The sequence below is a fragment of the Apostichopus japonicus genome, chromosome 20 (assembly GCF_037975245.1).
Source record: "Apostichopus japonicus isolate 1M-3 chromosome 20, ASM3797524v1, whole genome shotgun sequence".
Classification (NCBI taxonomy): domain Eukaryota; kingdom Metazoa; phylum Echinodermata; class Holothuroidea; order Aspidochirotida; family Stichopodidae; genus Apostichopus; species Apostichopus japonicus.
In genome coordinates this window covers 33,971,071-33,987,553 of record NC_092580.1, presented here as the reverse complement: position 1 = coordinate 33,987,553, position 16,483 = coordinate 33,971,071, and the positions used below count along the sequence as shown (strand labels likewise).

The window sequence follows — 16,483 nt, the reverse complement described above, 5'->3', positions numbered from 1 at the left end:
CAAGTGTTGATAAATTCAACACCAGCGAGGTGCTAGATTTTCAACACTCGGAAAGTGTAAAATTAGCAAGGAGGGTGTTGTCCCTGTACGAGCTAGGCTGAAGTGTTTGATATGACACTTATCGATTACTTTTCAACACTTTATTTTTTTGAGTGTACCTTAGCAGACATAACAAGCACTCCCTACAAGACATAACTTCACAAGCTGCCTACATACCTCAGGCTCAAAGACTTCTAAGAATCGGCAAGTGCTGATTGGCTATAGGTCTCTCGTGCTTACAGTTCAACAGTTAATAACAACTCCCAGTCCTGCTTTAATTCCACTAACAGCCTCTGCAGAGCTTAACCACAAATGTAAACAAACACTGCAGGGACTGGGAGACAAATTAAAGGAGCTTTGGCAAAAAGTGAAGGCTCAGATTTTTTTAAACAATGGGGATTAATTGTAATTAATTAACTTTTGACCAAAATTTTTTAGGCATCACCTTATTCATACACAATCCAACAATCATCAGTTCAACTTTGAATATGATCCATCAAAATCTTGAGGAGATTGAGATATTTGAAAATATTACAAAGAATGACCCCCGATGACCCCCTAAATGAACTTTGACCTCAATTTTCCGAACACCCCTCGTAACTCTCATCCCGATGAACATTGTGACTAAGTTTCATTATAATTGGCCATATAGGGCCGCGGCCCGGGCCACAAAACACCCCTAGTTGATCTTTGATCTCAAATTCATGAACACCCTAAAGGTAAAACTACCATAGCACTATCGTGACAAACCCTCAACATTGTACCATGGAATCTGTAGGAGAAGAAGCATTTTGCGTATTTCCACAAAATGGCCCATTACGGCCCACAGGTGACCTTTGACCCCAAATTTTGGACCATCTCTGATGGCCCTATACCCAATGGTCCTTGTGTCCAAGTTTCATGAAATTCCATCAAACACTGTGCGAGTGGGAGCGGTTTTACCAATTGTTGACGGATAGAGTGATAGAGTGATAGACGCCGCACTGTAACAATAGCTCACACCGGCATGCTGGTATGAGCTAAAAAAGGAATTAAAACATCGTTTTTTCGTCTCCGTAATTGATACGAATTTAGGAATTTGCAAACACTGCAACGACCTTGAACAGCCCTCAAGTCAGTGAATGACGTCACTGTGATGATCTTTTCTGTTGTGCACTTTTCAGTACGGAGCTGTGAGTGCATTTCGTGTCAGCATAACTGTTATTTTAGTTTAATTTTCCGGCGTAATGTTCAAGACTTAAATAGATAATGAATATCATGGTGTTTCTTGATTACTTCACCACGTGTTTACAATTTTTTGTTGCAACGATTTCGCAATATCTGAAGAGGTAACTCGCAAGCTGACCCAAAGAAAGGTAAGTCACAAGATCACGTTGTTGGCGGGTTTTATACAGAGTGCTGTATGAATGTGCTCACTTACCTGTCAAACTGGCACAATAATAATTGTGATGATAGTCTCAAACGTAGATTAGTATAACATCCGAAAGAAAATCCAAAGTTCTAAACAAAGTAGAATCGCTTGTATGCACTAGGCCTACTGTAAAACATAAACGTTCCTGTTCCGTTCGTTATTAAATCCAACAGAAAGGTTCCATTGAGCTTGAAATACAACCGCATTTGAACTCAATCGAGTGGTTAGTCTAGCTCTAACAATTTTCTCACTACATGCAATGCCTATTGCGTTTATTCACATGCATGCCTCGTGGTTTGGGCTTCAGGAGGAATCATATTCTAGCCCAACTTCACGTAGGTCCGCAAACGGTACTTTCACACTGTGCAAACGTTAGTGACAGTGTGCGCTACCGTAAGTAATACTTACACGATGTTTTGTTTCGCTCGAGCATACATACGCTTGGAAATTGAAAAAAAATTATTGTAGAGTCCACATTCGTTCTGTTGCATCCCCCTACAAAGCAATTTCTTGGCATTTTGCTAGTGGTTTAGGTTGTTTGTCGAGTCCAATATAGAGAAGTTTGCAACTAAACTTACACACTCAGTGCACACTGCTGAAGTACACTACGCCGAGCTTACTTTGTTATCATCATAATGACTTCACAGGTCACTGTAGATCACGTGATAATCATATCGCTTTTCGCGAAAAGCCCAAGTTTTGTTTAAAAAATCAACGACTTTAGGAATGTTTTTTCAGCCTTACCCAACATCGGATTGACTTGAATTTTCACATGTGTAAAACGTAAACCCACTAAAATACTCTTGAATAAAATCGTATTTTTTCGTCAATGCTGAAAATCACTATCGTTCATCTTTAACATTCTTTATTTTGAGATATTATCTTTTAGAAATTAACACTTCAAAAAATTGGGGACTGATATTGGCTGAGCCTATGGGCTAACAATGATTTAATAGGCCTACATGAAATATATATACGTAATAAATATATATTTCCTTAAATAATAACAAGGAAATTATTCGAATTATTCGAATGAGTAAGTCAGTCGTAAACGTTCTAACTCCAAGCCTCAGGCGTAGGTCTTTCATAAACAGCACAGTAAACACGAAAAACGGATTTTTGTGATGTGTACCGATGTGAACATTGTGTGCTAATTCTTTGTCTCTATCCAACCCCCCCCCCCCTCCCCTACTCCTCTCCGCCCAAATTAAAGAAAGGTAAAACATCCATAGAAGGCACTATTACGATCTTGTCATGTTAGTTTGTTGTAGAGTGTTTTTATGAATGGAGCGGCAATATAGGCCAAATGTGTTGTGAAGTCCCATCTCTCTGTTATAACAGTGAAGGTGAAATAGACTGGGCGAAAATGATGGCGCTGTACCGTTTTGAATCTTTGTGAAATGCCATCGACTGCGAATCGAGTAAACTCACAGATCTCAAGAGCTATCATACATTAATGATAAAAAATGTCAAAAGCGTACTTCGTAATACAGGTAAAACAATTGCAGATTCCCAAAAGCACATTTGACCTCGCATGACCTACAATCTCATACGTGACCCAGCTATAGCTTCCCGGCTGCTACTGCGCTTAATTATCCCACGATAATATTTTATCTCGAGATCATATTTAATTTGAGACAATATTTTATCTCGAGCTAATTTATTTTCTTGAGATTTATGATAACGGAACGTGGTTAGGTTCGTATAGCACGTGAAAATTAGCATTTCCGGGAGTAACGTATAATTGTTGTGGATGCGATAGTCTCTATTTCTAGTAATATAAAGCATAAAGTTTAGATGTAGGGAACATTGATACATTCCCCTGTTTCGACTTCGTTCATAATTATTGATCAAGTGCTTTTGTTCCGTCCAATTACGATGCATTGCATAGTTTAATTATAGCAGGCAACGTTGCTCGTAAGGCACCATCATCAACAATGAATATGCAATATATAGATATGCTTGGCATGTATAGGCCTTGGTCTGTGATAATTGACGGAGTATGTATGCAGGGCCAGCCATTTCAGTTGTATTTAGTCAGGCACGGTTGCTTTTAGTGTATGTGGAGTACTTTCAGCAAATTAACTGAGATTTTTCAAACTCATATGAATAATGTATTAATTTAGTAATCCAAAGTGAAATGGATAATGTTACTGTCTACTTTAGTGCTGGCGTGTGCACATTATAGGAAATCCAAGGCTGATCAAGAAAAGTAGCAATAAGACAGCAACAGTAACGTAAGTTGTCACTGCTGAACAAGGTGAAGATCTGAGGTCTAAGAAATTCTTTGAAATCATTGATACGTGCATATTCAGTGCATATTCAGTGCATATTCAGTGCATGTTCAGTACATTCAGTGCATATTACGTGCACCACGGTGAGCACGTACCACAGAAGGGCATCCTTCACATTCCATATACTTCAAGAACCTCCCCCCCCCCCACTCAATTAACCTGATGACACTGGGCTAACATTAACCGGATATCTTTGTAAATCGTGTCCATTTTTGCCCAGATTGTCACAATTAGGAGATCAGCCACCTTTTTCATGGGGATTTACCAACATATATGATTGACATGCATGATATAGGCTACGCTTTATCATATATCACGTCAAACCTAACGTACATTCTTATACGTATGCATGCTAGGAGCCTAGGTATTACGAGCCTAACGATATAAGCCTATATGTATGGCCAATACCAACATGTTCAATCAGCTAGTGATATTCGTGCAGTCGATTACAGCCATACATACAACCAACATGCGTTCTCTATGTTCAATTCTATTATATCAGTAGTATCAACCTACATGCCTTAAAAGAATAACGTGATAGTACACAGTCATAAACCTCTACAATTGCATTGCCATATTGTAAACGATTAATACTTTTGTGAGCATTGAATAGTTCCAGTTGGTGTATTATATACAATTGCACAATAATAACTACCATTGTGGGTATCGACCACGGTTTTGAGTCATTGATTCCGTACAGTTTGCGTGCACCTCTATCAGCGCAGGTTGTCTGCCTAATTCTAGTCTTGTAGGTAATCTTCAATGTGACAAACGGAATCATGGTGTCCTACAAAGTAATGCAATCGCTGTTCTTTGTTATAATATCAGTTTTAGCCTGTGTCATTCTTACATTTTCCAATAAAATGAGAGGTTATAATTCGAGAACGTTTGCAAGCTTTGCCGTTCGGCATTCTGAAACTGATTTATCGACTGGAAATAGATCAATAAATGTTTCAGATCGGATCCAACATAAGAATCGGACACATCTGTGGACGTGGTTCAGTTTGCGAGCATTTTGGCTTAAACAAAATATGGTACCAGAAAGATACGACTGTCAGAATGGAATTGTTAATTTTCAGAGAGCAGATATCAATTCCTTTAAATTTAGGAGATCGAAAGTGGTTATATTCGCCGGTGGTTTAAAAGACAAAAGCTTGTGGAAGAGATTGCTAGCGAAGCGTACACCACGACAAATATGGGTTTTTACTACCGACGAAAGCCCATTAACAACAATGGACTACATTCCGCCCAAACAGTACAACATTGGAAGGAACATATTTAACGTTACATACACTTACCATTCCAAATCGGATATTTCAGTACCTTATGGCCGTTACCAACCCTATGCTACCTTTAACGATGACGAAATCGACGTGGATTATCATAAGTTGCACCACAAGTTTGCCATGTGGATGTCCAGTCACTGTGATACTATTTCTTGGGATCGCACTAAGTTCGTGAAGGATCTGGCAGAATACATGCCCATTGACAGGTTCGGAAAATGTGGTAACATGACAGAAGAATGTAAACGACGTTCCTCAGAATGTGGATGGCTACAACGAGACTACATGTTTATTTTAGCCTTCGAAAATAGTTGCTGTGAAGAATATATTTCTGAAAAGTTTTGGAAAGTGCTTAGCACAGGTGTGAGTATCCCTGTGGTTATTGGGGCAAAGAAAGAGGACTACAAAAGGTTAGGACCGCCAAATTCTTTTATCCATGTGGATGACTTTAATTCGATGCAAGAACTTGCTTCCTACTTACAAAAAGTAGCAAATAATTCTGTTACGTATAACTCCTTCTTTAAATGGAAAAAGTTTGGAACCGTCAGTCAAACAGGATTTCATGATAGGAGAATTGTATATAACAAGTCGGCTTGTTTGTTGATGGATTTTCTAAAAAATGGCGTTCTAGAGAAGAAAGAAACATTCGACTTGTACGGGTCTTCTTGGCTTGGAGGTTGTAAAGGTTGCAGCAGTAAAGCATGGATAGCAAAGTATGGCTATACACCAGGAAAGCATTTCACCGCTAACTGAAGGATGGCCATATGTGACTGAAGAAAGTAGACCCAACCACGTGACTGACCATGCAACGAAGTTGTTTGTCTCGTGTTTTGTACAAAGATCATAATATTAAATATTGAAAATCACAGCTACAATTCCGGCCTGGAGGCCTCATCGAGAAGATCCATCACATATTACATTGGATCTGAAATACCTAAACTTTAATGGAACATAAAGGTGGTTGAATTTATAAAGATAAATGATTTGTAAACTTTTTAATCAAATTCCCTTATTTCCGTGTCTTTGATTACAAACATGAGAACTCTTTATCAGTTTCGTCTGATGGTAGATTTAAAGAAAATAATTCCATTTTGACGTGAACACTTTCTTAGCGCTAATACACAGGAAAATAATCCCAGCGGAATATTTCGATACGAGGATATGACAGTAACAACCAATCAGTGTGAACACCACGTACTATATAGACCCTGCTCTGTAATATTTACGATACTGCGATATAACTTGTACGGTCTTTTTGCTTCTAGAAGACCGGCGATATTTGGTGCAAATTCAGATTTACACCAGATATGAAACTCGATATATACAGGCTGTGTTAATATCGACGGAGTTCTGACATTGTCTAGCAGGGTCGTATCGCCTGCAGGTGTGGGGTGGGCAGGTGGGCAGCTGCCCGCTGAGATTACCACCTCCTTCTTCACGATAAATGTGAAAGCCTGGACAATATATATGTGCACTTTCTCTTAATTTTAGCGTAATGTTCATTATCATTTCATCTGACTTTTATTAGTCTGTAGTGTGAAACCTCAAGATTCTAGGCAAGTATTATAGGAATGGCGGCGTTCGAACAGATCATAATGTTTACTTTAACTGCTCTTCACGTATATTTTTATTGTAGAGCGCTTCGAGAGTTTTGGGAGGCGCTATATAAGTATTACGTATGCAGATGTGATGTTTGGTGTATATGTTTGGTTTTCACGAGTTTTGTTAGAATAACAATAAATGAAGAGAGATTCTGAGCCTGAACCTGCGTAAACAGTGAAGCAGTCTAATGTGAAAGTAAGACTCGTAAATATGTTTATAACCCTAACAGTTCCATTGTTAGTCCCAATATCAATTTCCCAATGTTTTCACTATGAATATTAAAACACTGCAAATAAACGCATGCCAGGGCCTTTTCTTAACATACTAACCTGGGGCTGCGACCTTCAGCCCCTTACACGGCCCACCCGCTCAGCTACCCCCCCCCCCATAAGTAGGTCCCTTTTGGACATGTAAAGCAAACAATGACACCACAAATCTAACAACTCATTTACACAACATCCCCATATGGCTTCCCCTCAGCAATTATAGGCTACGACTACCACCAGAATGCCCTAGCGTGCTTTTATTTCTTCAATTACCTGCGTGTTAATCAATGAATAAAGCAGAGCTAATAAAGTAAAGTCCTATTTCCCTCCTCCCCCACCCGCTAAAGGGGTTTTGCCGAAAACAATTTTTCTAAATTATCATTTTCGAAATGTAAATATCGAAACCATCAGATCTCAAAATAAATGTTGCCATTTCCAGCAATCTGGGAGGCATGTTTTGCAAAATTAACATCGTTTATACGGTTCTGGTAGTGTCATGATGGCAAACAAACTAATGTTTACAAAACAAAATGGCCCTAGTATATACGCACATCAAATCATCACTATGTAACATTTGGACGATAATTAATGTTCTCGATGCTTCTCAAATGCCCCCCCCCCACCCGGGCTACGGCCCTGGTTAGTCAAATGTTTTGTATAACTGTCTTTCGTTGGTTCGTTTCCTTGTATTGCTGCTCTCAGGACATCTGAACATTGCTTTTTTTTTTTATTCGAAGCCTCAAATAACTTTTGATACAATTACCTACCATATACTTTTTTTTGTTCCGATTGCTGCTTAACACCATAATATTTATAACATTAATGTCAGCATTTTCCCCCCATGTTTTGCAACTTATATTCATCCGCCGGTGAGTTTACCGAGCATTATCCATAGGTTAATGCACGGTCAGCTGTCGAAGACGATCCATTCAGATTCGAGATTGTTGAAAAAGTATTATTGTATTATTGGCCTGTACAAGGTTATGGATGGCTGAATAAGTTGCCATTGCTACACCGTAGGCGATCTGTTTGTCTTTAATAGTACGTCACTCTCCAATAATGGCGTCATTCTTGACGAAGGGTTAATAGCGACTACTTGCTATTGGCAAACAAGGAACTCAGCAGCCATTTATCGAGGTTAATATCACCTATACTATTAGTGTAATATATATGGCACATTCATGGAGCCAATCAGCTAAAATATAGGAATTTACTTCCTATCCTAACAAAGATGAAGCATGATGAGACATAGGTTGTCCTATATGTTATTTATTTTACCGTACGTATTATAATAGGCCAACGAAACCCTTGAGCTATATGGTAAAATTGATTTAAAGAATTTTTATCTAAAAGAATAGTTTATGTATAAAACTGATTGTAAGCAACATGCTCCTGATATCAGATGGCATAACTGGAAATCTTTATTTGAAGTTTAATGATTTATTTGTTGTTGTTGATAATATTGACTAATGATCATAATGTATATGTTATTATGAATTGTACATTGTTTGGATTCTTGATGGAATAATCATAAAAATATTTTAAAAACAAAAGGCCAACGTGTTTGACTCCCGTGACTAGAACGGTTTGCCTTATAGTAAGTTTAGCTTAGTAGCACCGTTATGAATTAACACTGCATTCGTGATAGAATAAGAATAAGAATAAGAGATCCCTCTCAATTCAAGTATATGTATTTAAACACTAGAACGCATGTACATTGCATACACAATGTGGCCTTATTTAGTTAATGTTGCAGCACGAACACTTTATTACATTTATTATTGTTGGTTTTCATGAAATTTCACACAATAAAGAGATCGACAACGCTATTGCCATTTTTTCGAAGTTAGAATATTTCCCTGATTTACTCATTTTTGTGTGCACTTTCTCTCATATGCACTGGCTACACAACCAGCGAAATGAATTCGTCGTCTACAATGATAAAGGTAAAATTTTCAGTGGCTAGCTGTAGGTTAAATTATAATTAAATATACTTCACTATTGTAAGTCTTACAGCGAAATAGTTCAAACTAATCTTGGCGATAAAGTTACTTTTACATCATTAAGCCCTTTGATTGACATTAATTAGTTTTTACTGGTTAACTATCATCAGAAGTTCCGTGGAAATGTCATGATTAAAACTGCAGTCGAAAATCAGAATCCATTTAGAGTTTGGCCAACCATAGAAATCATTTAGCATCAGCATTTTCCCTCAATGCTTGTTTTTGTTTCGCTAAACCCGTTCCGCAATTGTAGTGTTACATGTTCTCCTTGATTAGACCTAAACGCCTTTAAATGTTTCAGAAACAAAGCTTTCTAATACCGTAGCATGTAAGATAACTGTTAGTGCTGACAAAAAGTTTATTATGAGAATTGGTCTACTTCTATATTCAGTACCCTTGAAAAAATAACGATAAAATCTAAAACCAAACTGTATAGAAATTACAGGAAGTGTTGAAAGTGGTCGTCATATACATTATATTGTGGCATATAATGTGAGAGTCTGCGGATATAGCGAGCTGCCGACCTTAGCCCGATGAATTAGTACCGATCTACTTGTAACAAACCATTCTGCTGTCAGCGGTGCATCAGTCTCAGTATAAGATTTAGAGTTTGAATTGGATTGAAGTTAAGAGTTGCAGTTCAGGACTAACTTTTGCTGGTCCCAGGACCAGCAAAAGTTAGTTTTGTCCCAGATTGACTATAATATAAGTCGTTCGCCATGTAGCCGTGAACCTTTCATTATTGTATCGTAGTTAGCAGTTACCAATATATCTTTTTAACTGGATCAGCTCGTCTGGTGTCTTCATCCTCAGTTCCGTGTTTGACTTGGGAACCCAACCCAACATAGATATCACAATATCAATATTTGTTGATTGATTTCCACGCTGTCACGTAAACAGCGTGAGCGGTTCGGGAACGTCCAAAGTTAAGACATAAGAAGTTCCTGTTCGGAACAAACTATTCATTTCGCAAAAGTATCCGATAAGTGCCACTTCGTACGAAAGCAATAACGCAGCCTGTTGATAGGCCACAATTAATTACGTAGTCAGCAGTATATGTTCTTTTATCTTACATTTATTTATAAGGAATGGAAACAAAATACATGAAAGAAACAATCAATGACAAAAGGAAAGTACAATGCCAAATTAGACTCTAGAAATTATCACAGACACAATTTTTCTACATTAAAAGTCACGTGTATAGTTTCCTCATTTGATACATTTTACGAAAAAATATTGAAAGAATATGTGTTAGATATCTTACTTACAAACAAACGGTGAAATATCTCATTAACTTTTGTAATTAAATTCTACGAACGATGGTGATAAAATTTTGTATAGAAGTATATGAATATAACAAAAACAAAATATGAAAATAGATATTAAAAATATTTCGTTGTTAGTTTTACTTATACAGAGACGTGAAGGTGAAAACGTGGGAATTTTTTTTTATAGCATTTTCTAAGGTTTACTAAAATTAATTTGTATACGTTTATTTAGGGACACATTGTACGAACCAACATTAACTGCATAACTGCATTAGCACAATCAGGCTTTATATCATGTTATGTTGAAGTACAAGATCGAATCCACGGGCCAATGAAGGAAAGGGCTGCAAACAACTTCAAGTTCTTACATTTCATTACATTTCAGTATACTGAATGTTTTATTACTGTTGAACTGATAACTTATAAGAACGACTTTCGGTATCATCAAATGCATGTCCACGTAGTGACTTTGAATATCAACAGGAAGATGTTCCATATTTTACGTATATGAAACCCAAACAATAATTTAAATACCGTACAATTTTACTGTCATTTTTGATAGTATAAGAGTAATTTTACGCAGTTGTGGTTCCACGGGTTTCCGAATACACTGCGATGCTGCAGAACTGGGGGAGAGGGGGGGGTGAGGGTTAAGAAAGCATTCATCGTTACACTTCAACCCCCTCCCCACCCCACATACACACCAGAGCCTAAAAAGGGATTGGAATATTCTGCTGATATAATCTCATTCGATGTACATCAAAAACACGTGTTTGATTGAGAATGTGTGATTAATGGAATTGTGGAGACTCAGCTTCCTTAAAAAAAGGCTTTTAAGCTCGTCGCGGAGACACACTAACGGGTAGGACTTAACGCAAAAAGAGCCTACGTACTAATTACTATACTGCCTATACTCACACTAATAGATTTGTCATCGTAATGCCAACGTACTAGTTACTATGGAGCAGAGTAAACAGTTATTCAATACGGATTCAAACTCTTATTCTTAAAACGTTGCCTATACTCACACTAATAGATTTGTACTTTTGTAATTTATATTTGTGGACACTCAAGTACAGAATTAGGTATTCGTACTCGCCCAACAAAGGTTGCTTTAAGAGAAGCACTGAGACATACTGCTAAACCAGTAGGAAGGCCCGTGACTACCTTGCTTGGAAAAATAAAGTCGCAATTTAAGGACATTAATATTAACAATTACGAGGAAGCAATAAACCTCGCGCAAGATCGTGATACGTGGCGGAGGTTAATCATACTCGTGCGGTTGTACTTGTTATACATTATGTTGTATATAGTAGTATTAAAAAAACGATAACTATAATTTGACTAGATAGGTTATTTGAAAATCTTACACTATTTTACGTCTTATAACTAAATAGTTCAAACTAATCTTGGCGATAAACGTACCTATAATTATTTGGCACTATTCAGGCCTTTTACCTTTTACTATTTAATTATAATCAGAAGTGCCTTGGAAATCATTCTTTAACTGACTTCATTAATTAATTTTTAGAAAACATGTAGAATTTGGCCAACCATAGAAATAAGTGAGAATTTTCCGATATAATATCTCACAAACGCACCCTTTCTAACACAAACTTTTAAATATAACTCTTCTGACGAGATTTTGTCTACTTCTATATTCAGTTCCCTTGAAAAAATAACGTTAAAATCTAAAATAAAAGTTTATATAAATTACAGGAAGTGTTAAAAGTGGACGGTCGTCATATACCTTATATTGTGTGGCATGTGTTGGGAGAGTCTGCGGGTAAAACGAGCTACCGACCTTAGCCCGATCAATTAGTACCGATCTACTTGTAACACATCATTCTGCTGGCATGTGTTGGGAGAGTCTGCGGATATAACGAGCTGCCGACCTTAGCCCGATCAATTAGTACCGATCTACTTGTAACCATAGGCGTACGGGACCATTTCAGTTTGGGGGGGCAGAACTTTTTGTGCCCGAAAGTTTCCGTGAAACTATCTAAGCGGAGCGCCACCATCAGTTGGCGCGTAGCGTACAAGAAAATTTTTGGCAAACAAAGCCTCTCAGATTGCCGGAAACGGCACTTCTGAGGCCTTGCAAGTTGCATCTAAACATTCTTTTTTTTATAATCTCACGTCTTAGAAATTTACACTTCCCCCAAAATTTGGTAAATTAGAAGAAGAAAAAATGGTAACATCACTTTGAAGGGGAAAAATGGGACAGTATATTTTTTAAGCTCCTATTTAGTTAGGCCTACCTTATTTATTATTTTAACACAGTACTCAACTACCTCCAGCAAAAGATACATTGTTCAACGACACGTAGGCGGGATAATGCTGTGTCGGGTGAGACTGCAATTTGTCTCACAAAAAGTATAAAATATAACAGAGAATATGATAAACCTGTACTTCTAGGCTTGTAGGCACCCCCACCAACCCCCCCCCCCCCCACCATCCATGAAAAAGAAAATGTTTCTTATATACACTCATGTTGGGGATGTCCAGGTCAAGGGCGGCGGAAGCACTTTTAATCTGGGGGGGAGGGGGTGGGCATCGACATCAAAGGGGACTTTGCAGAAATTCGATTGGACTGATGCAGCCTTATATTTAGTACCCTTTATAACTCTTATTGTATGATCTTATTTGTGTAAACACATCACTCCATCAACGCCCCCCCCCCCCCCTTAAAGGAAAATAGGCATACTAGCACTGCAATATCCAATGCGCAAATTGGGAAATAAGGAACAAGTTTTCTTTTGAGACAAAATGAGGTGAAATCATGCTAGTTGCTAATGTAGGAATCTGCCGAATTAGAGCTTTTTTTCTTGTTAATATCTTTACAATTTTTTCCCATTCGAAATATCTTTGAGTTTGACCCACAGAAATTCATTAAAAGTCACGGGCTAAGCCGGGATTTGCAAAGTTGTATGCACGACTATCTGAAGACTATCTATCGTACTAGAAAATTTTTGGTTTTACAAACCCCTCAGATGGCCGGAAACGGCCCTCCCCGAGTGTTCATCCTGGTTCCCTGGCCTCTTGCTAACAAGTTGAGGCACCTCAATTTTTATGTAGAAAAAATGCACATTTTCAACCTGAGGAAAAGTGGGTGGCACGTGCCCCCTGTGCCCTCCCCAGGTTCCGCCGCCCTTGGTCCAGGTATACAATTGACTAGTTAGAAAAAAATTATCGTGCAAAAAGCGTGGTAGCCCAGATGAACTGCGCTTACGGTGGTGTTACACGGATATATTAGGGCATCATGATGCTAAATAAAGAAAATCATGGAATTGTCGGGCAAAATTTGAAAAAGTTTCGGGCAAGCTACTGCATATTTACTTATATATATATATTTCCAGAGGACAAGAAATTCGGGCAAAAGTCTTGAAAAATTTGGGCAGCCCAGAAAAAAAATTCTCCTCTTAGGCTGCCCGAATTTTTCAGGACTTTTGCCCGAATTTCTTATCCTCTGGAAATTTGGGGGGCATTCTGCCCCCCTGCCCCCCCCCCGCCTCGTACGCCTATGCTTGTAACAATACATTCTGCTGGCATGTGTTGGGAGAGTCTGCGGGTATAACGAGCTGCCGACCTTAGCCCGATGAATTAGTACCGATCTACTTGTAACAAACCATTCTGCTGTCAGCGGTGCATCGATCAAGTCATTTTCCAGTTCTCAACAGCATAACAGAAAGTTAATACCTTCTTTAATTTAGATTTACATCGAGGAGTTTGTTGATAAACTGTACATGGATGTCACAATACTAAAGATTTGTGGATATATTTGTCCACAATTACCTAGACTGTGCGAAGAGGTTTCGGGAGCATATTTCAGTTATATACTAGAACTTGGGAGCAAACTCATAGCTAGACATATTCAATAGTAACCGATAAGTGCCATTTCGCATGAAAACAGTAATATGGAAAACGTGAATAACTGCATTAAAACACGCTTTATGTAATGCTCTGGTAAAATATAACATCGAATCCCCGAGCCAATGAAAGGAAACATGTTTAGATCCTAAATCAAGAATCATGTTTTTACATTCTTCTTTTTTGAACATTTCAGTGTATTTAATGTTTTATTGCTTTGTCGAACTTATCAACTTGTAGAAACGACTTTCGGTCTCATCAAATGCATGCTTATGTAGAGACCTTGATAATCAACCGGACGTTGTTCAATTTTAATGTAGTTAACAATTTGAAAATCCTGACCACCGTCACTGGTAACCATCCATTCTTACGTCAGACATATACCTTTTAATATTCGTACTATTGCAGATCAATTTCACTATTACTGGATAATTGATTCGACCTGTTGTATTGGGGGTGGACAGGTCAGAGGTGTAGACAGAGGCAAACTGGATTTATCTATCAGTACAGTTCCCTCAGTGCAGTTCCATTGATTTTCTTCGGTCCCTGTGAAGTTGGGCTGTCTGGAGGTGTTTCAGGATCTTTGTTTTTATTACTACCAGAACGTCGGAAAGTATCCTCGATAAACCTCAATAGAATTGACAAGACAGCAAAAGATGCAATTGCGATGGAAACAGGTAGGATGATAACGGGTATTTGATTCTCCTTAGGTTTCATGGTTGAAAGGATCGGTACTTCGGTAGTGAAAGTTACTTTCGGCACTCCTGTGATATGATAACAATTAATGATAACAGTTGTTAATCGTGAAACGTTTGGATCAGATGAAACTGATAATGAACATATCAATCATTTTAACAGGAATTATTCATATGTGCAACAGGCTTATCTAGACCTCTATGTGCCATGCTTGTATGCCAGTTAGCTAGTAAGTAACAAACTACGAGGTTTCAAACACAAGGAGTTGAACTCTAAGCCGAGGACAATCTTTACAATTGATAAGTTTGCTGCCTTTGTGATATTATTTTCAGTACTGATTTGGTATCAATAAAAACATAAACAAGCATTGTTACAATGATAATTTGGTGATAAGAAACAATAGCATCAATAACGCGGTCGATGGCACAGTTAGAATGACGTCAATGAAAAATAAATCTAAAAGAAACAATCAATCGAGGATGTTACTAACGTAATCGTCCGTCAAAAATGAATAACAAGATCAAACAAACATTTGAGATCTTCAGAACCTTAATCGACCAATGGAATTGAAACATTATTGTACATCTCCAAAATTGAAATGGCAATAAACATGATAACTTTTAAAAAGATGGGTTATAAATATTGCTTTCAGTAATCATTGATTTAGTTTTAACAGTTGAAGAACTGTCCTTATCAGTAGGGAATTCTGCCTCTGTATTAAAGTGATCAGTAATCATCAATTTAGAAGCTACAGTTGAATTAGTATCAGCAGTTGAAGAACTGTCATTACCAGTTAGGGTTACTGCCTCTGTATTAAAATGTTCAGTAATCCTCAATCGAGTATCAATAGTTGATTTAGTATCAACAGTTGAAGAATTGTAATTAATAGTAGTTTGATGAGCTGCCACTTCTGAAGTAAGGCTTTCAGTAGTCGTCAATTTAGTATCAACAGTTGAAACTCTGTTGTTACCAGAAGAGTTTACTGTCTCTGTGTTAAAATGTTCAGTAATCATCAATTTAGTATTAATGATTGATTTAGTATCAGCAGTTGAAGAATTGTCATTACCAGTAGTTTGTTGGGCTGCCACCACTTTAGTAATGCTTTCAGTAGTCATCGATTCAGTATCAGCAGTTGAAGAGTTGTCATTACCAGCAGTTTGTTGGGGTGCCACCACTGTAGTTATGCTTCCAGTAATCATCAATTTAGTATAAATAATTGATTTAGTATCAGCAGTTGAAGAATTGTCATTACCAGTAGTTTGATGACCTGACTCTTCTGTAGTTAGGCCTTTAGTAGTCATCGAGTTAGTATTAACAGTTGAAGAACTTTCGTTACCAGTAGAGGTTACTGCCTCTGTAATAAAATGTTTAGTAATCATCAATTTAGTATCAATAATTGATTTAGTATCAGCAGTTGAAGAATTGTCATTACCAGTAGTTTGTTGGGCTGCCAGCCCTGTAGTTATGCTTTCAGTATTCATCGATTTAGTATCAGTAAGTTAAGAGTTGTCATTACCAGCAGTTTGTTGAGGTGCCACCACTGTAGTTATGCTTCCAGTAATCATCAATTTAGTATCAATAATTGATTGAGTATCAGCAGTTGAAGAATTGTCATTACCAGTAGTTTGATGACCTGACACTTCTGTAGTTAGGCCTTCAGTAGTCATCGATTTAGTATCAACAGTTGAAGAACTTTCGTTACCAGTAGGGGTTACTGCCTTTGTAATAAAATGTTTAGTAATCATCAATTT

The 16,483-nt window shown here is 37.7% G+C and overlaps 2 protein-coding genes across 15 annotated transcripts in view; one reads left to right on the top strand and one right to left on the bottom strand.

Annotated features, from left to right (window-relative positions):
* The first annotated feature begins 4,775 nt into the window (after nucleotides 1-4,775).
* On the top strand, nucleotides 4,776-5,780 carry LOC139961406 (glycoprotein 3-alpha-L-fucosyltransferase A-like). Its single transcript, XM_071960547.1, has one exon. The coding sequence runs from the start codon at nucleotides 4,776-4,778 to the stop codon at nucleotides 5,778-5,780; it is 1,005 nt and encodes a 334-aa protein (XP_071816648.1).
* Nucleotides 5,781-9,953: 4,173 nt separating this feature from the next.
* Nucleotides 9,954-16,483, bottom strand: part of LOC139961791 (hyalin-like) — a 58,501-nt gene continuing 51,971 nt past the window's right edge. For 9 of the 14 annotated variants that reach the window (XM_071961292.1, XM_071961293.1, XM_071961291.1 and 6 more), the window contains 2 exons: nucleotides 15,799-16,086; nucleotides 9,954-14,800 (listed from right to left, as the gene is read on the bottom strand). In XM_071961292.1, coding sequence (XP_071817393.1) covers nucleotides 14,538-14,800; nucleotides 15,799-16,086 — 551 coding nt within the window. In that variant the 3' untranslated portion in view covers nucleotides 9,954-14,537. The remainder of the gene's footprint in view (nucleotides 14,801-15,798; nucleotides 16,087-16,483) is intronic. The other 5 variants (XM_071961303.1, XM_071961304.1, XM_071961305.1 and 2 more) reach the window with 2 other exon arrangements.

Bases quoted from the DNA above. Each gene is read 5' to 3' on its own strand.
- LOC139961406 (XM_071960547.1), top strand. From the start codon at position 4,776: ATGGTACCAGAAAGATACGACTGTCAGAATGGAATTGTTAATTTTCAG.